The 27,564-nt window shown below is 40.8% G+C and overlaps 1 protein-coding gene across 2 annotated transcripts in view; it reads right to left on the bottom strand.

Annotated features, from left to right (window-relative positions):
• The window catches only part of IPO11 (importin 11), a 500,359-nt gene that overhangs the window by 82,994 nt on the left and 389,801 nt on the right, over positions 1–27,564 (bottom strand). For both annotated transcript variants that reach the window (XM_075589848.1, XM_075589838.1), the window contains one exon: positions 19,372–19,456. In XM_075589848.1, coding sequence (XP_075445963.1) covers positions 19,372–19,456 — 85 coding nt within the window. The remainder of the gene's footprint in view (positions 1–19,371; positions 19,457–27,564) is intronic.

The raw sequence follows: 27,564 nt of genomic DNA, 5'->3' as shown, positions 1-27,564 counted from the left end.
AAAATTAGCACTCTTTGCAGGATACTGACAGCCTTCTACGTGGAACCAACGACCTCCCAGTAGATCTATAAAAACGAAAAAAGAGAGCGCCCGATCCTAGTGTAATATACAAAATAATATCATTTAATATACAAAAAAGAGTCCATCCCCTGATGTGAAGAAAGTAGTAGAGTGAATTGCTAGTGAGAGCAAGCATACACCATACCTCTACATTTGGGACTCAAAGACATTGATGCTGACAGCTTACTCCTCACGGTTCCTGTTTTGGTTTACCCGATCTGGCACCCATTGCACATGTGGATTGTTTCCGGAGGACACTAGGAGAAGTGACACGATACCTGAGTTCCTGCTGGACGGTGGCTCAGAGGGGTTTTGATCGTGTCCTGATCATGTGCAGTGGAGAGGGGTGTGAGCAGAGCAGAAGAGTTCCTGTGTTTGGTGCATGAGTATTACTCATAAAATGCTCTTTTATTCATGTTGTTTGTGAGTTTTAAATTGTTGGACTCTTTTTTGTATATTAAATGATATTATTTTACATATTGCACTAGGATCGGGCGCTCTCTCTTTTCGTTTATATATATTTCTTCAAAGGTCCCACTGGGGGACCGAAACGTCGGTTTATGTGTCTTTTTCAATTCAAAAACTTGAGATCAAACTTACCAGAGTGCTGTCTCGTGATCTCGTGCTTCAAACGGTATCGTATGCTTTATTATTGCTTTATGGGACAAGCACCCAATTTTTTCTACTTGCAAGTGGAGTGCCGGCTGCTTCTGTGGATTATATATATATATATATATACATATATATATAGTCAGGTATGGAGATTAGCACTCACGGTTTTGTTGCAGGAGGCAGATGCTTGTCCCATAGAGAGTATGTAGACATATGGAGACCAGGGGATCCTGATAGCCAAAAAGAGACAGCACACTGCAGGTATGGTATCAAAAAAGTGTATTCAGTAACACAAGGCCGCCAACGTTTCGGTCCTCCCAACGGGACCTTCCTCAGGGCAGTACACACACACCTACCCACTGCATCCCCCCCTATATTCACAAACACATTCTGCAACCCCCCTCTATATACACAGACACCCTCTGCAGTCCCCCCTACACACACTGCAGCTTCCCTCCTCTACACCCACAAAACACACTGCAGCCCTCCTCCTCCCTCTACACTCACAAAACAGACACAGCAGCCCCCCACTACACCCACAAACACACACTGCAGTCCCCTGTAAACCCAGAAAACTGCGCGCACACACAAAACAAGCTGCAGAGACACACACCAACAAAACAGACTCTGCTGTCCCCTCTACAGCCACAAACGACACACACAGAAGAGACACACCAATAAAACACTCTGCTGGCCCCCTTCACCCACAAAACGCACAACAGACACAAACCTTTCCCCTCCCTCTCCTGTGTGGAGCCCTCTGCAGGCAGGGTGGGGGAGGACTCGGTGCCTTGCTGATGCCTCCTGTCCAATCACCTCCCCTGTCAGAGCTGATCTCACTCTTTGTGAATGAAAACTGAAAGTTGATTGGCTGAAAAACGTAGTAGGGTGCCAGAATTTCTGGGCCTTTACTGATTGGCTAATGCCCAGAATTTTAACCAATCAAAGAGCAGGAATTTCAATAATGCCCGGAATTTTACAGCTTCAGCCTATAATACTATTCATATTGCAGTAACTTAAGAGCATTTCAGCTTGAAAGAGTTACAAATAAATCAGTCATGGTGGCAGAACTTGCACATTAACAAGGTAATTCAGGAGTTTTACTGTACACTGAGGGTACCTCAAATACTCTTAGGAGAATAGTATTTTGCAGTAGGAAGAGTACATTTGTTGATTGTATTTGGTATTATAGAAAGCTGGATGTTTTACGGTTGGAGGAAATTTCTCAAAAATACAAAATTCCTTTATTTCACAGTTTTGAGAACAAAAACTAGTATGTTAAAAAAATTCAAAACATTTCTTAAATTAATCATTGTAAACACGGAACTATCTATCCTATGTCAAAGGTACTACAGCATGCAAACATGAAAAGAAAAAAAGCAGGCGTTCTGGTCTGTTAATTTCAATGGATTAGTGGTTACGTCTTTTTTTTTTTTTTTTTAAACAAACGGCCAAATCCAATTTATTAACACTGAGAAAAAGTTTGCTATGTATGCCTCAGAAATTCACATTTAGTAAATACTTGTTCAAATGTCTCTTTCCTCAATTCAACCAGAGATGCGTTTTCAAAATAATATATGAACTCATTCAGTTAGTCTAATAGAACAGTGGAAATGAAATGCCACAAATGACATCTGCTCTGCGAAAGACAGATCACAATTACAGGAAAGCTGAAGTGAAGAAAAAAAGGCTTTTATTTGAACATGGATTTGTTATTTATTAAACACAGCACGGTGTATGGGCTCTGGCCATTAAATGTTACAGTGTATGGGCTCTGGCCATTAAATGTTATTTTATTTCATGAATCTTTCCTTTATCAACGAGGACATGCATGAACACAACATTTAGTTCATTCCAGCTGACTGAACCTTATGTGTACAGGATACAGTATTTTAATAAGTGTATGTAGCACACATTACCCCCCCCCCCCTCACCCCCTCAGGGAGAACTTGGGTAGGCTACTGCTGATGTAGTGCTATTTACCTGCTAGGGAACAGGAGAGATGAGTTGCCCGAGATGGTGTGGGGGGAAAGGGCAGTCTTTTTGGGGATCCGCTGCTTCTTTTTCCTCTTGATGTCAGCGCCTCCAGACATAGTGGGTTCAGCAGAGCTGTAGGCAGTCTCATCATGACAACCTTTACCCCTAATACCTCTGTCCAACAGACTGCCGCCGAGCCAGAAGTATAAGTGAGGATGATATTTATTGAAGCAGCCACTGCCTGTGTCATTACAGCTTATGCTTCAGTTGATAGGATAGATCCCTGGCTTCTGGATGGTACTGGCCTGCAGGTAATATTGAGGTCTGGCTAGAGTACTTAGCTTGTTGCCCTCAGCCCATGAGGCTGAGCACGTCTCCCTCCCAGCCGGGAGGAGACGTCTCCAACACTCTACTACCCCATGCAGGGGCAGGCTGGAAACCAACTGAAGGTCTCACCCTTATGGGGCTGAACTTCAATCTATAATTTAGGCACTTCCTTCCAGGCCCAGTATCTGTACCACCATTGGCTATCACAGATCCCTGTGTCATCTCCACTCCTGTCACTCAGGAAGTCAGCATGAAGAGGGGAAAATCCCATAGGATAGCCTGTCACTGTCTACATCTTATTAGAACTTACGTGGCAGGGAAGGTAGAGAGATAGCTGGACCAGCCATGGCTATATGTATATGTGTGTGTGTGTGTGTGTGTATGTATATATATATATATATATATATATATATATATATATATATATATATATATATATATATAACCGCGTTATAACGAGGTTCAGCGGTATATGTATATATATATATATATATATATATGTATATATATATACATATACCGCTGAACCTCGTTATAACACGGTGCTTGGGGTCCACATATTGCCACAGCGTTATAACGGGGATCGCGGGAAAAAAATGGCCGCCGCGATCAGGGGTTCCGCGTCCACCGGAGTGTGTCTGTGTGAGGGGAGGGGGAATGGAGGGGGGGAGGTGAGGATCCGATCCGTCTTCTGTGTCTGCATATCCTTCTGATCGCATATATCCACTATTACCTGCCCCTCCTCCTCCTAATATTCTTGCTGCTGTGCCCCATATTATTACTGCCCTGACTGAGCTCAGTAATAGGGGAGCTGGGGAGCCCGAGCAGGACTGCAGTAGTGACAATGTGAGTGTGTGTGTGCGTTTGGCCTGAATCTAATTCATATTCCGAGCTTCACAGGAAAATTAGTTTCTCAGAGGAATCACGGTAAAAACACAGGTCCTTCCAAAGTCCTTTATGTACAGTTAAAAACCACTGCATTATTTTTCCGTTTATTTTTAATTATTAATGAAAGCAAAAAATGTGAGTTGTAATGCAGTCTGCACAAAATTATATTTCCAATATTGTTTATATTAATAAGGAATGGAGACTGTCTATCTCATTCTAGTGTATGCAGTAGAAAATATTTGAGCCACAAAAAATGCATATTCCTTTAAAGTCATTTCGAAGGAAAGATTAATAAACCTTACAGGCTCCAATGTTTCCTGAGATGCTTTTGACTCAAGTAACCTGAGAATATTCTATTTAAGATGAACCATTCCTACCTATGGCTCCATTTCCTACCTGTTAATTGGCAGTTGGCAAAGGAATGTCAAATTCAGGTTTCAATGAATCTCAGTTACTGAAAAACAATCATGAGTAATGCACAGTTATAAATGTAAACCCTTCAATAACTAAGGGCCATTGCTGTATCTAAGGAAGCAAGGCGATTAATGTGGATTGGGAGGGGGGATTGGGGAAGGAGGGGGAAGTGGTGTGTGTATTGCAAATGTTCCAGCTCCGCTTCATACATAGCAAACACAAAATATGCGTACCCCGGCGCTGATATGATATAATGTCCAAGATATCGTAGTCCAAAAGATAGTCCTTGGGTATAGGGAAAATCTGGAGTGGACTGTTGGAATAACCAAAAGAAGTCCTGGACAGATGAATGGGTCCCTGTGAGGTATCTCCAAGGGTAATCCCGAGAAATAAACAGAGGACACACCAATTGCGCAGTACCTAAAACAGGGACATATAACTAGAACATAATAGACCCTACTCACAAGAAATGAATCTTGCTCAGACAGGGGAGAGAATCTGTTCTTGTGCCGTGTCTTCACCTCAATCTTCCACGGACCCCACGTGGTCGAACCGGATGATTTCCCTTCAGATGATCCTCAAAATTCACAGGTTACACCAATGACAGCGACACCCAGTGATAAAGGGAAAAGGACATAGCGGATGCCGTTCGCAACATGCAGTGAAACCGACCGACTGGCGCGAACGAGAACTCCCACGGCTCGCCGATGATGACGTCAGCGACCGGCGTCTCACCTCCAGCGTCGGGTGGCAACGGTGGCTGAACAGGCCCACACAGTACTAAGCTGTTATTCCAACAGTCCACTCCAGATTTCGCCCTATACCCAAGGACTATCTTTTGGACTACGATATCTTGGACATTATATCATATCAGCTACGGGGTACGCATATTTTGTGTTTGCTATTTTTTCCAACAGGTCCTGGGATCATCTGTTTTATGAAGTTCCCCATGGCAGCTTTTCTGCTATTAGCACATGATCACATCACCATTAACTGATTAATTTAAGGTCAATTAAGGTTGTTTTTCACTATTTAGTTCTAATTAGCACATCACATTATTTGGTTTAGGTTAGCGCTTGATGAGAGATTATTTAGTTAGTTTGTTTGTGTAATTCCGCTTCATACATGCTTGTGTCTCTCTGTGTGTGTCTGTCTGTCTCCGTGTGTGTTAGCAAAAAAGCTTTGAAAAAAAATAAAAATCTTTGTAGATGTTTTAAATTGGGAGCCACACTCAGCCCGCATTATATGCGGATCCGCGTTGTAACGGATTGCGCTATAACGGGGTTGAGCTATATATAATGTAAACCCTGAAAGTAAAAAATAAAACAAAAATTATAGTGACAAAAGTATCCAGGACTCATAAATAACTAGAAGTACCTCAGACTTGGTCCAACTGTTCTATTGCATGAGGTAAACTATAGTATAATTGGTGCTCAATATAATATAATGCAATTGAAACTCCATCACAATTTCTCAAATACAATGACAGTACCGATCATTTCCGGAGTTTGAAGATTTTAATCTAAGAACTGCACAAAATGTAAGGTCATTCAAATCAAAACATTTTAGGAAACTCAGAAAATAATTTACACTTGGCGCATGAAGAATAAAAAACAAAGAGATTATACATTTTATTCTCCTCACGATATTTATATTAGAATTGAATATTTATTTGTCACTGCGAATCTTTTGATTCGGGTCGCCCAGACAAATATAGGTCCTATAACATGCACGGACCACGCCCCAGTGGAAATGGTCCCGAAACACCCCTTTATTAGACCCAAGGTTATCCAGTGGCATTTAAACGAGTTGCTTTTGAATCAGATGGGGATCGAGGAGCAGATAGGGAATATATTGGTAGATTATTTTAGGCTAAATAAAGACTCAGTTGAAAGCCTGACAACTCTTTGGGAAGCCCATAAATCCTCCATTAGAGGTCAATTTATCTCAATGGCTTCATATAGGAAAAGAATAAAAAATCTTAAACAGGGAAAATTTACGGCAAAAATAATTGAGCTAGAACAGGACATTCCATACAGGAAGATCTATAAGCTTCTTTGCCAGACCAGAAAGGAATTACATACATTAAGATTGGAAGACACAGAAAGCATTAAAGTGGACTCGTCAAACCTATTATGATAAGGGAATAAAGCAGATAACTAAGTTAAGAGGAGTCAAATCTAAAATGCAAGTCTCAGCGATAAGACGGGTAACAGGGAAGTCACACATAACCCTCCCCAAATTGCAGAGGAATTTTCTAATTATAATAATTTGTATAATCTGGACTCATCAGACCACAACTTCAATAAACCATCCAGCAAACAAATAGATAGCTATCTACAGACTTGCGAGCTGTGAAATGTGTCTGCAGAAGATTTGGAGTGTCTCAATGCTAAAAAAAATATTGTAGAGTTAAAACAGGTTATTAAAGGTTTGAAACCCTCAAAAGCCCCAGACCCAGACGGATTTTCAAATCTATACTATAAAAAATACTGGGGAAATTTAGCACCATATCTTTTAGATCTGTTCAATAGTTTTCTTTCAGGTTCCCAGATTCCCATGCAAATGTCAAAAAGCAAATTTAGTAGTGATACATAAAGAAGGAAAAGACCCAATGAGTTCCGCAAGTTACAGGCCAATTTCACTTAATACAGATTTTAAAATTTACAGTAAAATATTAAGATTAAATGCAATTCTGCCCCGCCTAATACACAACTATCAGGTAGGTTTTATAAGCCTGCGTCAAGCCTCGGACAATACGTGTAAGATTATCAATATAATAGATTATATGCAGTCTTCTAAACCCAAAGCGATGCTATTGAGCTTAGACGCTGAAAGCATTTGATAGAATTAAATGGGATTTTCTGGATAGAACAATGCAAGAGTTTGTTTTTTCCGGTCCATTTTTAAAGGGGATAAAGGCCTTATATGATACCCCAACAGCTTTTTAAAAAAAATGCCAAGTGGGGAGTTAAACCAAATTAAAATCAGCAATGGCACTAGGCAGAGTTGCCCATTATCTCCTCTGCTTTTTGCGTTAACAATTGAGCCGCTTGCAATTAAAATTAGGAAGAACCCTAATATACAAGGTATTAAGATAGGCCAGGAAAATGTCAAATTATCTTTGTTTGCTGATTATATTATTCTGACAATCTCTAATCCCCTGACTTCTATTCCCAATTTACAAGAAGAGCTTTCTGGGTTTGGCTTGCTTTCGGGCTATACAATCAATTCGGCCAAGTCAGAGGCCCTAAATTTAAATGTATCAGATATTGAGGTAATAATCAAATTACATTTCAATTACCATTGGAATTCTGTAAGATTGAAATATTTACGGATCTTTCTAACAACAAAATACCAATCTCTTTACAAATATAATTACCTAGTGCTTTTAACAAGAATTAAACGGGACTTTTTATTGTGGAATGCTCCCCAAATTTCCTGGATGGGCCATATTATATCAGTTAAGATGAAAGTTCTCTCGAAACTCCTTAATTATTTTCAGACACTACCGGTCGCTATCCCGATAAAATATATAAGGGATTTACAGAATAAGATTATGCAGTTTATATGGGGTAACAAAAGACCAAGAGTCGCGAGATTAGTCATGCTCGCACCCAGAGAAAGAGGAGGTCTGACGGTCCCTGATATTAAGTAGTATTATTTAGCCCCCCCTTTGAAACAGATCTTTTTTTGGCATTCTCAGAAAAATCAATATAGGTGGGTAGATTTAGAAAATATATTTAATAGCTCGCGGCCCTCCCGGTTCTTTTGTGAAATAATAAGTCAACAAAATGTTCTAGACTAGACCTATTTGATGCGGCGGTAGTAAAATGCTCTCTTAAAATTTGGCACAGGGTCAAAACTCATTATCAATTATTTTCAGCTCCCTCGAGATGTACCCCGATTTTTGACAACCCTGACTTTGGTCCGGGTTGGTTTACCGGTACTTTTGAACTAAGGAAGGCTAAAAATGTTAGAGATATGGGGGACATGTTATTGAATGGTAAATTGTTAAACTTCAGCAATTTTTGTCAAAAATACTTTTTCACGGGTGCTGAGGTATTCAGATTTTTACAAGTTTGCCATTATCTTAGGCAGTTGTCCCCGGGGGTGTTCTTTCCCAGATTGTTCTGTATTTGAAGCATTATGTAGAAAAAGTAACTATTAGTGGTGTCTCATCTCAACATTGTATCAAGTTCTTATTTCGCGGGAATTTAACGCTCCTTGCACGTTATATTGATCAATGGGTCCACGATTTTCAGGCAGAGATTTCATGGGAAGATTGGCAAGATACTTGGGTCAATGCAATGAATACATCATTATGTACAATATCTAAAGAGAATATCTACAAAGTTATTTTTAGATGGTATTGGACTCCCCAGAGGTTGAGTCAGATCTACCCAGGGGCCACAAATCTTTGCTGGAGAGGTTGCAGGGATGTCGGGGATATGCCCCATATCTGGTGGTTTTGCTCAAAAATACAGACATTTTGGGGATTAGTGCAGAATCTGATACGAGAAACAATTGGGATAAGAATCCCTCGATACCAGCTTATAATGGTTCTGTGAAAGCCTCTAGATAATCTAAATCAAAACATATCTAAATTATTACACATTCTGTCCGCGGTGAGATGTGCAGCCTGGAAAAAGTCCCAACCTCCCTCCAGGAGAGAGATTATTTTGAGAGTAAATGAGCTGCAATCTATGGAAAGATTAACGGCCTGTGTTAGATATAACACAAGAACATTTCATAAAGTTTGGGAGCCCTGGTATATGGAATATGTGAATCTCTGAATCAATGTGGATTGAGGGTTGTATTTCCTCTTAGAGAGTTGGTTATTTTAAGTAATGTGTGGTGATGTGGACATTTAGCATCGTTATATTTTATACCAGTGTTAAAAATGTGGTACTCCCTCCCGCTTTCTATTTCTGTATCCCCTCTCCTTTGTTTTTCTAAAAACTCAAATAAAAAGTAAGTTACAAAACCAAAAAAAAAAATGTAAGTTCATTTTTAAATAATAAAATGTGAACATTGCTGTATACAAATTTACCACGTACGGGTCAAATATTATATTGGATTTCACAAGCAAATCTGAACAAGGACAGAAAATATATTTTTTAAAATAAAGTATACAGCACAAACTACCACAGCTCAACCCCCTTATAACGCTATGCTTGGGGTCCAAAGAATCGCATTGCGTTATAAGCGGATCGCGGTAGAAATAATATACAATTGTATGCATTGTACTATAAAGTATTTAATATACTGTACCAATAATCGTGTTGTAAAGTATTCACAAATACGAAAATTGGGAGCCACCCTTGCATCGCGTTATAAGCAGATTCCTGTTGTAACGGATCGCGTTATAACGGGGTTGAGCTGTATTAAACAATCCTCTGTCTCTTTATTTTAGATGAAGAAAGAGCTGAGATTTATATCTTATTTTCAAGTATGTTTCTCGCCAAGTACACAAAAAAGGACCTGCTTTACACAAGCCCAATTGCAGACATTTTAAATGAGACGGTAGTGAATTTAAATTGTATAGAGTATGAGGAAGACTAATGCAGAACACAAATTTCTCATTATATCTATGTAACGCATGCCTCACTCTCTGTGTACTATGAAATGTCAGCAGCTCATAAAAAGTGATGAGAATATGGCACAACTCAAGCAATAATTTCCCCATGAAACAGGACAAAATCTTACAATATATCCGTTTATTTCTGATTTTATAGAAACACCTTGGTTAACAAGATACATTCTAAAATATAAAACCAAATCAACAATGCAAATTATGATTATGTAAATGACTATCAATGACAATGTACAAATTGCATTACTTAGCAACATCAATCTTACTGAACATTCAAATGAATTTTAAATGGACTTCATTTTTTATCACAACTTCAGGCTTCCTAAACTGACCTAATAAATCTAAATGTAGAAATTATATTGTTTTTCTTGCAGGCTACAGTTCTTAACATTTTACTGCAGGTCCCCCATAAGCACAACATACATTTTGATCTTTTGCTTGTACTGCTCTGCTGGTGCTCAACTATTAGAAAAAGCAAAATACACGTGAAACGGTAGGAAAAGAAATGCAGCTATCGCATAAACAGTTATAATATTATTTCTGCAAACCTTTCATTTAACTTCAAAACCCAATATGCCAATCAGGGATTCATAATGACCATTATTAACTAGAAATGGAAGTTAAAATCTTTTATAATGGCCATGAATAGCTTGTGATTTATTTATATTCTTCTTTAATTAGCGAATTACAGCAGCAGGGAAGTTAAAGCACTTCTGTAAACCTGTTTCTCCCTCGCAATATGGCTTCCTTTAATGAAATTTAATCACAGGCTAAATATTTAATGACAACTAAATCTAATTCACTGCCAATATGTAAGAGAGCAACAAAATGGCACGCAATGTATTACTCAGCAAAAGCTCGAGTTAAAACTCATGTTTCTCCTTTCCTGCTAATTTAGAGGCAGATTGTACCCCAATCCTGGGGTAACTGACATTCAAACCTATGGCAGTTAACGCAAGATCGTAGCAGAATAAATTGCTCATCTTTAATTATGTGACATAACGCAAACTATGAAGCACGGTCTTGATCATAAGACTCAGGAGAATAAAAGTTGCATTGTCCAGCTCGGCCAATGAAACAAGGGGGGAAAAAAAAACTTTATGAAACATGAGTATTAGGCTAGAGAAATTGGTGTTTACTATGTAACGCTTTTACCTTAAGCGCTACTCACATCATTTGATATACATGTAACCCCTCGTCCCGTGCGCTTGTGATATATGTGGTGAAGAGTGAGAGGGGCCTGAGTTAACCTCCCTTGGTTTTTGTGCGGTAACACATATTGCGTCTTACACTCAGAGGGGCGTTCCTTTAGTTAGAGAGTTTAGCGCTAGGTTACAGACAACACAAAGGGGCATCACTCATCAAAAATAACACTTTATTTGCATTTAGTCATATGCAGTAATACACATGTGCAGGTACCTGTTACATATATAGTCTGTGACCGATAGGAGTCCAGGGACCAGCATAATAAAGGTTAAGCCCGCCCCCTGCTCATCCTTTCCTGGGGCTTTAGGGTAAAAGAACAATGTTCTAGTACAGGCATACCCCACATTAACATACGCAATGGGACCGGAGCATGTATGTAAAGTGAAAATGTACTTAAAGTGAAACACTACCTTTTCCCCACTTATCGATACATGTACTGTACGGCAATCATCATATACGTGCATAACTGATGTAAATAACGCATTTGTAAAAAGCCCTATAGTCTCCCTGCTTGCGCACAGCTTCGGTGCAGGTAGGGAGTTCAACTTTGCTGTTCAGAACGTGCTGACAGGCGCATGCGTGAGCTGGCGTTTGACTATTGGGCGATATGTACTTACTCGTGAGTGTACTTAAAGTGAGTGCCCTTAAACCGGGGTATGCCTGTATAGTGCTACAAATGACCAGGTTTGATGGCAATATATAAACAATCTTGATTGAAGAGCGTTAATCAACGGTAGGTTATATACACAAGTGAGTGCTGGGGTATGCAGGTGGGCGTATAAAAGAGACTGTATATATATAGCCCTGGTGAGTGTTGTAAGCAGAGATATATAAACCCTACCACATCACTCCCAATAAGGACACAGTCTCAGACCGCCTAAAGTCACCTGTATAGTACCTCCCAGTAATGCAATAATGCTAAAGACTCACGTGAACCATGCCCGTTTTCCTTCTGAATATGCGTGCTTCTGCTGGGTAAAGTAGATATTCTGGTAGCCACAGGATGCGGTAGTACAGAGCACAGCGAACGACAGGAGTCCACAGGACAGCAGTGATGAAGATTAAAAAGTTTTCTTTATTAGCACATCATGGTGCAGACAGGTGCAGACAGGTTCAGACAGGTATGGGTGCAAGATTTCCTCCTCTTACACGTAAGAGGAGGAGATCTTGCACCCATACCTGTCTGCACCATGATGTGCTAATAAAGAAAACTTTTTAATCTTCAACACTGCTGTCCTGTGGACTCCTGTCATTCGCTGTGCTCTGTACTACCGCATCCTGTGGCTACCAGAATATCTTTCCTGGGGCTTATATGGCCACCAGACCCCAGAGCTACCCCCATTTCACTATGCGTGGTTGCCCCTTGCTTACCCTGTAACTGTGATTCTTTATACCTGAGTGTATAATCTGTACAGACATGTAAAAATGTGTTTGTGCCAACAATAAAGCATAGCCAAGATCTCAATACATGCAGGGCTGAGAAACCCTTCGTGCTGCCCGCATATTCGGAGATCTGGCTATTGCTAGGACTGGAGGGGTAGGAGAGGTGCAGGGAACAAAGAAGAGAGTGGCCGGGTGCGGAGATCGGGCCGGGTGGCCATCCGCCTAAAAAGCGGAACATTTGGTTGCTTGACTTTTAAGCGGGAGATTTTAAAGTGCTCAGCCGCGAATTGCACCAGAGAGGTCTGGATGGTCCCTACCGTGACGGACAGTGGAAGCAAACCCTGGGTAAACCTTTAATGTGACACTCAACATCTTGTCAGCTAGAATTCCCCCCGTATGCCCCTGTTTTACTAAGTACAGCTCTGATCTGTGTTTTGCTTGCTGGCTCTGGTTGGAATAAATACTCTTTATTGAACTGTGTTGTCCTGTCTGGTGTCTTGATCCCAGTGTTATGGTCTGGTCTTCCGTGACATAATAAGAAAACACATTAATGCAAATACAGTAATATTGTAAAACATTTGTTCCAGAGTGTCCATAGTATAGACTTGTGGTTAAGAGGTAAAACTAGTTGGTGCCGGCACAGGTTGGAGCTCATGTGGGAAAATAAGTCTGTTGTGATTGCAGATGGTGGTCACCTCTAATTAACAAACACTGCACTATCTCCCACCACTTTAGACTCGTGATAAAGGGCAGTTTTTGGCCCAAAACTTCAAGTCTCATCCACCAGGGTGTCAGCCTGTATTTTATTTCTTCATCTTCGGTAACGTTATTTTTTTAACCTTTATATTGCATTTTGGAATTATATTTGATATTATATTTATTAATTTTTTTCTATATACATGTATGTATACTATTGTGATAATTTGGGTCTCTAGGATCTCCCCTGCAATGTTGCATTGGATTCAATATACCTTTTGAACATTTATTTAGTGCCTACGTATTTTTTAGACTGTTTAATGATCATTCTTCCTTATTTATGATATAGTTTCCTGACCACAAAGTCAGAGAGGAGGAGGTGTATTTTTTTACTAATCTGGCCAGGCCTCAACCTCTGGGTGTGCTTGTGAGGGAACGATCAGAGTCACAGACACATTCTTCTGCAAAACATGCAGGGATGAATGCTTAACTAGCTCTGCTGCGGAGTGTGGTGTTCATAGAGTGTGTGTGATGCTAAGAAGGGGAGGGAAGCACATATGATGGTGGGAAGGAAGTGATGATGTGATCCTTGGTGTTATTTTAACCGTTAGTAGTGCTGGTGGTAGCAGCAGTGAAGAAGGTGATAATGATGATGAATCACTGAGAAGCAGGCAGCCATGACCTCCACAATCAATAAGCACTGGTGCTCGTCTTCTTAGCAATATACCGAAAAGCAGAATTGAAATGCCTATATAGTCTGTGTTACAAAGAAAAGAAAAAAAAATCTACAAGCCCACCATCAACACTCTTACTGTAAGCCTCAGAAAAAGCACTCACTTTTAGAAAACAGCAGCCAACGTCATGTCATTTGTGATGGTGATGAATACTGTATAAGAATATATGCTGGTGGTGGCGGATGAAGCAGAGATAGTACAAGAAGGGGGAGGAGCACCACAGCTTCTAGATTGCCACTCAGGCCACCATCATTCCCTCACTTATCAAGTCCAGCAGCACGTCCTAGTTTAAGTCAGGGCAGCCGATATCACAGTTTCATTATGTACTCAAAGATCAAGAGTGTTGAAATGTTTTAACATAGAGGATGAGGGTGCAGTCAACTGTTTTTTGTGCAATGCCACGATGAGGCAGGGGAAAACAGGGAGTCATCTGAGTACCTCTACACATGACCCGTTGTCATAAGGCTACACTCCAAAGTTTAAACTGTGATATTGGGTACAAGCAGTGGCATAGTTGTGAGAATGAGGAATGGCTAAATTTCTGGCAGTCAATCTGGTGACTCAGAGGGTTTTGGTGGTGATGGTCATCATGACAATGTACTTGGCACTGGTAAACTAACCAACAATAGTGGTGATGATGATGATGAGGCTTTGGGGGCAGCATGACATTGGGAAGATGGGCCTTCTGAAGTACACAAACGCATGAACCAATTGTCTAATCCACTATACCAACCCACGGTCAAAAAGCCTTTCAGAGTGTGTGCACGTAACTTCGTTCCCACATTAAGATCATTCAAAATGCTTGGCTAATACACTTCCCTTTAGTTTTGTTGTGGACTGGGGTCCACCACCATCATCATCAGTAACAATTGCCAATAGCATCATTTCATATTTTTGTTTTACAATTGTATGGGGGCACAAGCCAGCTCTCATACCGCAGTTCTTTGATTTCTCTTTGTAAGTGGTCTCTCTGTCATCTTTAGTGCCTGATGTGGGGTGCAGAAATCCCCCCTGGTGCCTTTATTGCGGTGTTGCATTGATTAACCTGCAGCATACGATCCTGCTTTATTAACGCCGGTCAGTTGGAGGGGAAGGTGGGGGAGAGGGAGTGGCTTCAGTGTTGACTAACAGTGGGGTTAGCGCAGCGCTGGTTAGTGAGAAGTCCGAGTACGACCAGAGAGGGGGCGTGGAGAAATAGAGCAGTCGGTAGAGGCTGGTGGCGGGAGCACAGAGCAGGTGGAAGAGGCTGGTGTGGGAGCAGAGAGCAGGCGGCAGAAGCTAGGAGCAAAGAGCAGGGTAGATGCTGGGAGCAGAGAGCAGGCGGCAGAGGCTTTGAGCAGAGGCTGGGAGCAGAGAGCAGGCGGCAGAGGCTGGGAGCAGAGAGCAGGCGGCAGAGGCTGGGAGCAGAGAGCAGGCGGCAGAGGCTGGGAGCAGAGAGCAGGTGGCGGTATCTGGGGGTGGGAGCAGAGGGCAGGTGGCAGAGGCTGGGGGAGGGAGCAGAGAGCAGACGTGAAAGGCTGGAGCGGGAGCAGAGAACAGGCGCTACTGTCTGGGGGCAGAAAGAGGCAGCAGAGACTTGGGGCGGGAGTGAGGCAGAGACCTGCAGGACTCTGGCTACCCCTCCTCTCTCCATGATGTCAGGGGGAGGAGTTATTGTGTGTGCTGTGTGTGTAAGTATGCTGTCCGTCAGTGTGATGTGTGTTTTATGCAGTTGGAGAAACTTGCCCCGAGTGCGAAAACACCTAGTTACGCCTCAGGGGCACATCCTAACAATTGTTATCTACAGGTCCTGTACATATATTTAGATTATAATATACAGTATACTGACAATTATTACCAACACTTTTTAAGTACGTGGTCATGTTGATTCACAGCCTTGTTTAAGAAAAAACTGTTGCAGGACAAGTTATTTTTGTTATTTTATTTTACTAGCTCTAGTTTTAATATAAATATAGAGAAACCAGTAGTCAGGTGATTTAATTAAACTTGTTTATGGCCTCAAAAGCTTTGAAAAACAGCTTACAGCAATAACTTGCAAGTAACATCGTCCTTAGTCACTAGTGCTTTTCTAATGCTAAACTTCCAACTCATTAAAACTATTAATTTAGTTTGTCCTAATTAAATGGTTTGCCAACAGCTTTCATGTCTGCCTACACAAACACCCTATGGATTTAGAAACGCGTACTGTGAAGAGAGACAGAAAACGACACAATTGCTGGGTACTTTAAGAGTCTCACAGCAGTTTCATACTTTTAAAACAGAAATGTTTTTCTTGGAAAATGTTTTAATTAACATGGAGGGGATGAAGTCAGAACTAATGATTAGTAAGCTTAATCTTCTGCATAAAAGCGCAGTGGTTTGAATATAGCTGGATTCACAAGTAAATAATTTTTGGATTATTATATGTGTAGCCTAATCCCTGGCTATCATTTTTTCTTTGGACCTAATAGTATAGGTCCTGTTAGACACAGGCAATGTGGGGAATAAGCTCTCTCATAGAGGCCTAGCTTGTTGTTGCAGCCTGGATACACTATTGCTGTATCCAGGTGTGGGCTTAACAACAACCAGTTGTCATCCCTGGGGAGGATACTGGCTGGGTCACATGCCATGATCTGATGTGATGCCTGTCAGTATCGAACCTGCCCTGTTATGGGGCAGGGTTACAAGCCACTCCCCTGGGGGCACAAAAGCTGACACTCCCAGAAGTCAGGAGCTCTCTCTTCCCTCTCCCTGTGGAGTGGAAGGACTTACCCTTTATCCCATCAGCGGGTAAAGGAGCCGAGAAGGGACCTGCAGGGCCTCAAGCCTTTGGGGTACTACTTCAGGGAATAAGCCTGCCATATCTGTATGATACTACAAATAAAGATCCAGTTGAATACATCTTGTGTAGCTACTTGAACGGAACACTACATAAGTTGCCAGTGCGGACCATCCTGGTTTGCACCAGGATCCTCACTGGCTAGAGGCGCTGCGCTGACCGAAGAACCATCACTGAGAGCCTGTCCTGATGCCTCCCTATACCATTGCGGAGTTCTCAGGCCTTCTGTTTCACCTAACAGGTATGCACTGCACCATCATGCACCAGGTAGCAGCTAGAATCTCTCTCCGGAGGGGGGTGGAGGAGGGTAGATGGGCTACATATGCAAATATTTGACTCAAGAGGATGACTATGAAAAATTAACTAGAAAGAGAAAAATATCCAGCCACTTGTTAAAAAAAGAAAAGTTTTTATTTGAGCAGGATCAAATAAAAACTGTATTTTTAAACAAGACCTCTGGATATTTTTCTCTTTCCAGCTTCATAAAAGTTCCCCTGCGGGCTACTTGATCTGATGTGCACCCGTGGCAGAACTACAGTCGCGTGAGTGCTCGTATCCCCGAACACTGAAAAATAAGTACACAGGTTAAAGAAACTATTAACAGACACCGAAAAACCATCATGCCAAAGTGACTACATTATTAACTGCTTAAAGGTCCCTCCGAGCACAAGTGTGAAAAAAAGGAACTAACCAATATTTAGTACGTTAAATGGAGCTGACACCTTTATAAAGTAAGTGTAACGATATTTTTTTTTTAAATATTTGATAAATATGATGGTAAACAAACGCTTTATCTAATGTCGTAAAGCCATAAGACTCACAGTTTTCAAAGCTGCATGTAAACTGTTTTTGCTTTGTTCTTTCCTTGCAAAGCCATCAATAATCAAACAGATACAAATATGTAACCGATATGCTTGCATTCAGTGGACCAGGAGAAATGCAAAACATACGTTCTTCACAAGATACAAATAAGTAAAACTGTTGCTTTAAGGGTGATTGAATCCTTCTCTGGAAGCCAATTACAATGGTAAATTGCTTAAACAAAACCCACACAGTTTTTGTAACCTGCCACTTTAAGAGCCTGGCTTCTTCCCAAAAAGATGGAAACAAAGTTATCAATGAAAGTTTTAAACAATCATCAAGAACCAACATTTAAATATTAGCAAATTACCTAAAGTACACCTAAAACAAGAAAAATATAATTCACCAATTATGCAACAAATTATATACGTGTCTATTGGGGAATGGGGGTGAGAGTGACCATGCACATGTAATGCAGTCAGACTTCAAAACAGGCACAAATGAGTGAGAAGATGCCTCTGTATCGAGGCAGCCTGGTTAATCAGAGACAACTCCATACAGATTGAGGATGTTCATCAATGAGGTAGACAGTATAGCAATAAATTCACCAGCTCAACAGTGTCTGCTGTCTACTCAATACTCTTTTACAGAACCTCCCTCTCTGTGCCCCTTCATGTCCACTTATTCCTTTCCCAATGTATAGCCGCGGCTAACCATAGCAATCAAAGAGTAAAAACATTTGAAAACAGGAATACTACTGTACATTCCCCCCTTTGTGTTGCCTTATTTGTATATGGAAAACATGTGACAATGTATAATTCTACATTCTTACCTAAGCTGCCAATCATTTGGTGCTCCTGTTATAAATCTGTAAAAATCCTGGTTGTGTGCCTAACATAATGGCTGCTACAGTCAGTGTAACATTATGAAGTGTTACAGTTTGCAGCTCCTAATGATGGGGACATACTGTAGGCAACAAATGATCCCAAACAGGAAAGTGTTGCAAAGATATTGCTCTGGTTGGGAGGTGGGCTAAAACCTGCTATAGAAATCAAAGGATGCTTTAAAACTCATTAAAAATGGCATTAAAAGTTGAATAATAACCCCAATAAATGCATCAAGTTTTATCTTTAAATACAGAACCGATTAAAAAATAAAATGAAAACAATATTTCACATGTTTTGCTTCTTGAACCCCCATACAACAGCCAACAATGCAGTATAGCATAACTGACAATACATTCCTGCAAATATTAGACTCATATATAAACGTTATTGCCATTTAGTAGTTCAAGTGACTTATACTGTATAAGAGAGGCAAAAATATGTGACATGACAGGGATATATACTCAAATGTATATTGTCAGTGGAGCAATGGCTTCTCCTGGGCATCTGATTGTACTGTACAATTAACCCAAGCTATTTTTTTAATGTAATATTTTATGATATTATAATCTCTCCTCTTGTGATGCAGTGAGAGAAATGGACTCGATAAGTGATTCCAACATTTTGACCCAAGAACCTTTTTGAAAATGTGATTGTTATCAGTGATACAATTCTGAAAGATAATATACCCTAAATATAATAGACTGATACAGAATAAGTGATGGCAGGCAAAAACTTCATTATGGAGGTATTTTCAGGGTCAGAGTTGGGATGTGGAATAAAGATATACTGTAGACTCCTATATAGTAAGCAGTTTTCTGCCTTAAGACACCTTCTGATACTAGAAGATACTGCAGCCATTTATTTAAATGGTCTGTAAGGTATCTTCCAGCACCACAGATTGTTTTAAGGTAAGAAACTGCATAATAAATATGGGCCGTGGTGTTGCCTTAACATTTTTCATTGTCAACTTACCATCTTCTTCCGCTTGTCCTGCTCAGTTGGAGGTTCCTCCTCTTCAGTCACTTTGGGCTCTTCAAAATGTGATATTAACATGCAGCTAAAAAATAAAATATTACAAACATATTTACAAATAAGACATGAATTATAACAGTGTTTATTATTCAGTGCAGTGTAGAATACTGCACTTCAGACAAATAGGATACTGCAGGAGGGGCCAACTGCAGTCCTCAATGGCCACCAACAGGTCAGGTTTTAAGGCTATCCCTGCTTCAGGTGGCTCAATCAGTGGCTCAGTCATTCTGTATAACTTGTGCTGAAGCAGGGATATCCTAAAAACCTGACCTGTTGGTGGCCCGTGAGGACTGGAGTTGGCCACTTCTGGGATACTGTGATGTTTCAAATAAAGAAGTTATAACTACACTACAGTATGTCAATCAATTCTAAGCCTGCATGTCTGCACATTATTTGCTGATGGATGTACAATTTAAGAAATTAGAGAGCATCTAGATCATACAAATACAGTTTAAGTTAATTTCAGTTGTTCAACAGCTCATAAGAAGACAACATCGTTTTATCAAATCTTTAAGCACGTTGCTCATAAAATTACAATTTTTAAAAGTGTTTTTTTTTTAATAAAACAATTTTACACATATTTTATTAATAGCTGACGGAAGAATAATGTTCTCATCAAACTATAACTCAAAAGATTGGACCCTCCCACAGCCAGAATCCACATGCAGCTCACGCAGCTCGTCCCGGTGCCAGAAACAATAAGTCATTCTATATCTGTACAACAACAACAGAACTGCAACTAAGTAAACTAAAAAGCAGCTACTGTCTTAAAAGCCTGAAACCCACGCCAGGAGCACAAGCAGCGATAAGATAATTCAGTGCTATTCCCCTCTAAAGTAAAGCTTTACAGACTATGGAGTCATTTTAAACTGATCTAAGACCATCTCTTAAGCATTTAAACGTAACTACTTTATATTCAAACCTTTGTTAACTTATTTACCCCCAGCTGCAGGTGTATATTTTTTTAAGCATTGGAACGGAGTCCCCTGGAGCTGAAACCTGCGATGTTTAGCTCTGGGCACCCCTAGTTCTCAAGATACTTACCGGTACCGGTTACAAGTGTCTCTGCTCGCTCCACCAGAAACAAAATGGCCATCTTGCAGGTCTTGCGGGGAAATAGGAAGCTACACCACCATTGTTTCCAGCTTCCTATTAGGCTGCCATTTAAATCCCGTCAGCAAACACTGTTAACTAAACCGATAAGTATCTCAGGAACTCGGTGTTCCCATGAGCTAACGATAGCAAGATATAGCTATGGAGAATCTCCCCCCCCCCCCTCTCCCTTTTTTGAATGCTGTCAAAATATTTTAGATAGTATTGCTGCTTTAAAAACGTGTTGTGACTGAATGACTGATTTTGTCAGATGTTGTAACAATGATAGAGAGTGTATCACCAAACTGTCAGATATCATACAACGGTTAAGTTGCAGACAAGAATTCTGGGTAGTAATATGCAAATGAGTAAACTGGGTATGCCACTTGTAGCTTTTCATCTATTTTTACATAGATTTGCTGGAGTTTTTGCCTGGTGCATGTTATAGCTTTTACAGTTACAGTAACTCTTGGAAGGAAGCCAATGCGCATATTTGGGGGATCTACTGTAGGTAAGACTTGCTGTATTTTGTACATTGAAGGATTTGTCACTTGTTACCCACCATAATCGAATTGTGTTTGGTTTGTACCCATTACCATAATCTGAGTGGGTTTACGCTTTCTGTACTTCCTTGCTCCAGATTTAGCTGTGAACGCAAAAGCTATATACAGCCCACTGAAAATGCATAGGGAGCTGAAAGTGACACCCACAATGTCATGCCTGTCACTAGCCAGAATCCTCGCCTGCATCTTTACCGCGGCTTAATATACGATAATGAGGTGAAAGAAGCAGACTTGGGGAACCTGTGAAAGGCATGCACATATATTCATTGGTGGTCTATATTCATTAGACCTGGGATGGAAAGATCCTGTGTGCCTGGTCACCTAAAATGTCCCCCCTGGCGTCTGTTCTGTGTGCAGTGATGGCTGCCTTGATTGACAGGTCAAGTCATCGCTGCGCAGCTCAGTGAAGGAGGGGGGTGAGATAGAAGTGCAGAAGGATCGGAGGGCATGAGGCATTGGTCGAGTGAGAATTGGGAATGGGGCTAAATGGTGGTCTGGTGGCGGAGCTAGTCAGAGGGGGCAGAGCTAGTTGGAGCCCACTCTGCTCTCAATGGATGAGCAAGAGAGTGTCTGCATGAGCGAGAGTGTGTCTGCATGAGAGAGAGTATCTGCATATGAGAGTGTTTGTATGAGAGCCTGTGCGTGTGTGCCTGTTTGGGAGCGTTTGTGCGTGTGTGCCTGTTTGGGAGCGTTTGTGCGTGTGCCTGTATGAGAGCGTGTGTGTCGGTATGAGAGCGTGTGTGTGTGTCGGTATGACGGCGTGTGTGTCTGTATGAGAGCGTGTGTGTGTCGGTATGAGAGCGTGTGTGTGTCGGTATGAGAGCGTGTGTGTGTCGGTATGAGAGCGTGTGTGTATCTGTATGAGAGCGTGTGTCTGCATGAGTGTCACGGATACACGCCGACACACGTAGTGACACAGTCGCTGACAAGGGGGAGGAGAGGAGAGGATAGAGGGGTAGCCAACCAACCCTCCCACATCTAACAAAATGTACACTCCTAAACATTCTGGCTGACTCGTTTAGATTTTTGTCCACCCCTGGATTAAACGTATGATTTACAAATAGATCATTAACTACAACCCACATATGGTCAAAAATATATGTTAAATACTGTGTTAACCACTTATCAATTAAACTTGCAACAGTATGAGAAAGCAACATTCCTTCACACATGCATTTATCACAACTCATGTAAGGATGTCAGCCGTGCTCTATAAGGACAAAGGTTGTATTCTTTTTTTTAATCCACAGATTATGTATGTTTTTATTTTCTGCCTTCTGTGGCAATTACTGATGGCTGGTTAAATCCATCTCTTCAGTCCAGCATTTTAAGGCTTTACAATTAAAAATAAGATGCCAAAAACTAGGGATGTAAAATGTAGGACCAGCAGTTTTTAAAGGTACCAAACAAACAATATTTATGTAGAGCAGAATGGATATATTTTTTATACATTTTTACAATTGACTGATTTATTTACCAAGTAATCAAGTCATGCTTATATATTTAGAGGGTGTGACATCATTGTTTATGTACAATGTGCTTAATAACAATGCTTTACTAATATCTGCCATAATATTTAAAGAACTTGATAGAAGATGTTGTAGAAAGTGACAATTATTCTCCCCGCAAAAAAAGCCAATTCTATTTGGAAAATTGTCACTGCTTTTGTATACATTTGTTTTTCTTCTCCATGTAGCACTTCATAATCATGTATTCCTATTTCCTTTCCTTTAATAGATTCAGTTTTCTATCGTTTGCAGTTAAGAATAGTATTAATTCTTAAGTACCAATTTCCGGCATCCTACAGCAAAGTGCTGATATTGCTACAGTACGAGGCTATTTCCGATTCAAAATAAGTAAAAAGCTGAAAAATAGTAACAATCTACGCAAAATTGCACTTGTGTGTAATAAAAAGCAGGGGGTGTAAATATTTGCAAAATACTCCTTACATTTAAAAAAAAAAAAACGTGTTTAATGATGTACAGTAAGCACTGAGATACATAAAATATATATTCGTTTCTATGAGAATTATAACAGAAAACAAATAAAACGAAATGTTTGTCTATTATGTTCGCTATGTAAAGTTTTCAATCATATGCAAATATTTATAGCAAAAAGAGATAAGGACTGTGTCAATCGTAGCTGCATTCGATGCTAGCAAAAATAATCTGACAATAAAACTGGAATGTAGTGATGTACCGGGTCCTTAAAAACGCCAAAATAAAAATTACCCGGCCGGGTATTTGGGTACCCAGCCGTGTATGTTTGGTGGGTGGAGGAAGAGGAGGATGACAGCAGCCGGCGGCAGAGAAGGAGGACGTCAGCTGGCAGAGGATGACCGCGGGCGGTGGAGGGAGAGGACGGCAGCCTGGAGAGGACAACAGCCGGCAGCGAAGGGAGAGGACGGCAGCCTGCAGAGGACAACAGCCGGTGGAGGAGGGAGAGAAGGACGGCAGCTTGCAGAGGACAGCAGTCGGTGGAGGAGAGAGAGCAGGAGGACATCAACCTGCAGAGGACAACAGCCGGTGGAGGAGGGAGAGAAGGATGTCAGCCGGTGGAGGAGGGAGAGAAGGACGGCAGCTTGCAGAAGACAGTAGTCGGTGGAGGAGAGAGCAGGAGGACATCAGCCTGCAGAGGACAGCAGCCAGTGGCGGAGTGAGAGAAGGACGGCAGCCGGTGGTGGCAGGAGAGGAGGAAAATGTGAGCAGAGCAGGAGCGGCACAGAAGGACGGCCGGGGAGGAGCACGCCACAGCAGGCTGACCCAGAAGTCTTCTCTGACTTTCGGTGTCTGCCACTGCTACAGCACGCTCCTCCCCAGCTGTGTCACTCCTGCTCCACTCACATGGTCCTCTTCTCCCACCACTACCAGCTGCCGTCCTTCTCTCCCTCCGCCGCTGCCTGCTGTCCTCTGCAGGCCGACGTCCTCCTCTCCCTCCACCGTCACTGATGTCCTCCACAGGCTGTCATCCTCCTCTCCCTCCGGCGCCAGCTGCTGTCCTTCTCTCCCTCCACCGCTCACGGTCATCCTCTGCAGGATGACGTCCTTCTCTCCTTCCACTGCCAGCTGCTGTCCTCCTCTTCTGCTGAAGTACCCGGCACCGGGTTCCAGAGCCCTGGGCTGGTTCAGGGTAATTTCCAGGAAGGTAAAATACACCCAGATATGCCGTTTACCGGGTAATTACCGGATACCTGGTACATCACTAGTGGAATGTGCTGTGAAATAAATTATTTAACAGTGAAATGAGAACTAGAGTGACATCAAAGCAATTTTTAGGAGAACCAAATTGTTGGCTTTCATTGTTATTTTTTATATAAGCCAGATACAATGTCAGGTTATTCTTTTATTTTGACTTTGCATCGTTTGAAATATTACATTTAGAGCTTTTGAAACTCATTTGTTTACAATACGTCATAACAAAGTGATAGGTATTTTAAAAGCCAAGAAACGCAGATTAATAAACACATAAAATGTGTAAGTGATTAGTGTGTAAATTCAAAGCACTATTTCTTATATGACTAATAAAATCACAGTACTGGATGTTGCTGCCTGTCTTATGGGTATGAGCAGTGAGTATTCTGAAAATTTTTGCTTGTCGTTTAAACATACGACTTTGCACAAAGGGCACACCGATATTTTCTAAGAATGCTTATTCCTATAAAATGCATTAATGTGGTACTTCCATCAACAGAGAATACGACAGAAGCCAAAAGAGCATAGAGTACATCTCTTCCATCTACAGTAATACAGCCTAATAAAGGGTAAGTCTATTTTAATGTCCATTTAAATGTTTGACCTTCCTTGGCAAGGTGTACAAGAATGGATCCGGAAAGTTGGATTACCTTAAAAACATGGTTCACAAACATCTTTGATTACACCCACACATCTAATAAACATTCCTCAAGAATGTTCCAGCCTCTCAAACATCACACAGTGTTTAAAACAAAGATATACAACATACAATACATGGACGTGCAAATGAACACGCAGCCTATAAATTAATGCTTATATTAAGGAAATACAGAGCCAGCAATACATCCATTTAAGAATAACTGTTTAATCTTTTTAGACCCCCTCTACTCGTAGTTGCACTGTGAAGCTGTGAAACAAAACAATATCATGACGAATTAAAAACAGGACTAAACGTTTTGTACATTAACTTTCAGTAGCAAAGCGACCATCTTGTACTGATCTTTCGAGACCACAGAGGCATCATTAATCTTTTGTCAGAAAGAGAGAAGGTGGCTCTGAAGTGTGAGAACCTGGTTTGAATTTGAAAGCCAGCTCCTTAGAGAAAACATTATACAGATTATAAGCACTTCTTGGTAGGACAGTACAATACTGTACATGTTTTTGTGAATATTAATCTGGCAGCCATTGTATATTACTGCTTCAGAGAATGTTGTCTTGAAAACATGGAGATCATGGAATGAAAATTGTAAGAGTATTTTTATGAAGAAATTCTAATTGCAAATGACAAACAAATATATATATATATATATATTTTAATGAAAGTGTTTAAAGAAAAATAAATATGAGGATGTAAGGATCAAAATGAGGTTCTTGTTTCTCCTGTAGGTTTTATTGGGTTAAGCACCAGTGGAGACCGATATCTGCAATGAGAATAGTGGTTACTCAAAGCCATGCTTGTGCACAGGCTTGAGACGGGTGGAAAGTGCACCCCATGGCTGAATGATAGCCAGCGCAAGATCAGTTCAGGAGCATTAGGTACCATGGGCCTAAACCATTGTTAAACATATGGAGGGTTTCTTTATACAGTATTCATCATCTTGGAAACCCCTCACCTTGCTAGGTTTCCCACCCATTATTAGCTATTTATAACCAAGTCATGGATAGTGCAGTACTGCCCAGATCAAACCAGAAGATTTGGTAGCTTTAGTGTACAGTAAATGGATATTTATGGACTTAAATATGCTTTAGTAAGCAGCCGTCTGAACGGTGTTGGAAATCCCAGTATGGCAAGGTGCTAAAATGTGGTGCGGAATAATCTGTACCACTGTAGGTACTAAGCAGTGTTTTGAGAATCACACCAGATTTTGTGGGAATGCATTAACATACGGTAACTGGATGGCATCTTCTAGCCACACCAGGTTTATTAGAACCCTTCCAGATGGCCAGCTTTAAGGAAGTGCTCTGTAAGAACTACAGTACATTGCATATTGTATTGTACTTTAAACAAACCATAGCCCTTATTATATTACCTTGTGACCTATGACCGTGTATTAAATGTTGAGTGTTACAGTAGCATCACACACCTACATATATCCCCCCCCCCCATAAAAATCTTACGCCCGCCAGTTAGCGCACCCCTGCTCCAGAGCATATACTTAAGTTAGGAGGTCTAGAAGATGCGATCCGTGGATAGAGGTGTGGCTACCACCACTTGGTAAATATGGTCATACATTAAAATGAGCTAATTTTAAAGCAGCAATACTACTTCCCTCCCCCCCTCTTTCTTTTTCTTATTTTTATATGTAAAGCATGTGGCAATGTATAATTCTACATTCTTCCCTAAGCTGGCAATTGTTTGGTGCTCCTTTTATAAAACTGTACAAATTCTGATTGTGTGCCTAACGAAATGGCTGCCTTCTAACTTTGTGCTGCATTCTATGAAATGCTGCAGCTGATACTGTATGTAACATTATATAACCAAGTGTAACACTATATTACCAAGTGTAACACATTATTTTTACAGCTTTCAGAGTAATAGAGAGTCTCCCGTTTGGAGCACAGCAACAGATTGTGATACTTTGGTGCCAAAGGACAGAGCTCAAAAAGATGTGTCAGAGAATGTTTCAAAAGAGGAAGTGCATATGACCTAAATGGTTGCTATCGCAACCAAAGGATGATCAGTACAAAAAAAAAACATGATAACTGGCATTAGGAGTTTAAAAAAATGCAGACAGTATTATTTAAAACTACAGAACTGATTGATTTAAAAGAAACCACATTTAGGATTTTTCACGTTTTGCTGCTTTAATGTTTTACGTGTGTGCGTTAGAGTCCTGGGGTGGCCAGCCCTAGTGGAGATAGCAAGGATCTATTTGCCAGTGATCTGGGATAGTAGTTAGTGCGCTGATGAAAGCCAGGCTTTTTTTTGTTTATGAGGTGAAAATGCTAGTATCCTGTTTGTAAATAAAGCTCAGTTTAGCACGTGGTTTGAATGTCCCATACCTGCAACAGATAGTGCCAACCTACCCACAACCTACTCTCAAAATGTGACACCGAAGGCAGCTTGGTCACAGTGTGTAATGGGTTATTGTGAGTCAAATGTTTGATTAGGAGGCTATGGAGCCTATATATAAAACATACAGTAGCTAAAAACTATTTTTTTTGTTTTAATAGTGAAGCACAGAAACATAACAAATGAATGTGTCTTGAAACAGCAATGTATAAAAACGATTTTGATGTGTGTAGCGGTACGTGCATTGATTTTTTTTTTAACAAGGAAAAAATGA

This window comes from Ascaphus truei, chromosome 1 (genome assembly GCF_040206685.1).
Source record: "Ascaphus truei isolate aAscTru1 chromosome 1, aAscTru1.hap1, whole genome shotgun sequence".
NCBI classification, from domain to species: Eukaryota; Metazoa; Chordata; class Amphibia; order Anura; family Ascaphidae; genus Ascaphus; species Ascaphus truei.
Note: the sequence above shows the minus strand (reverse complement) of the source record. Positions and strands in the feature narration are given on the sequence as shown.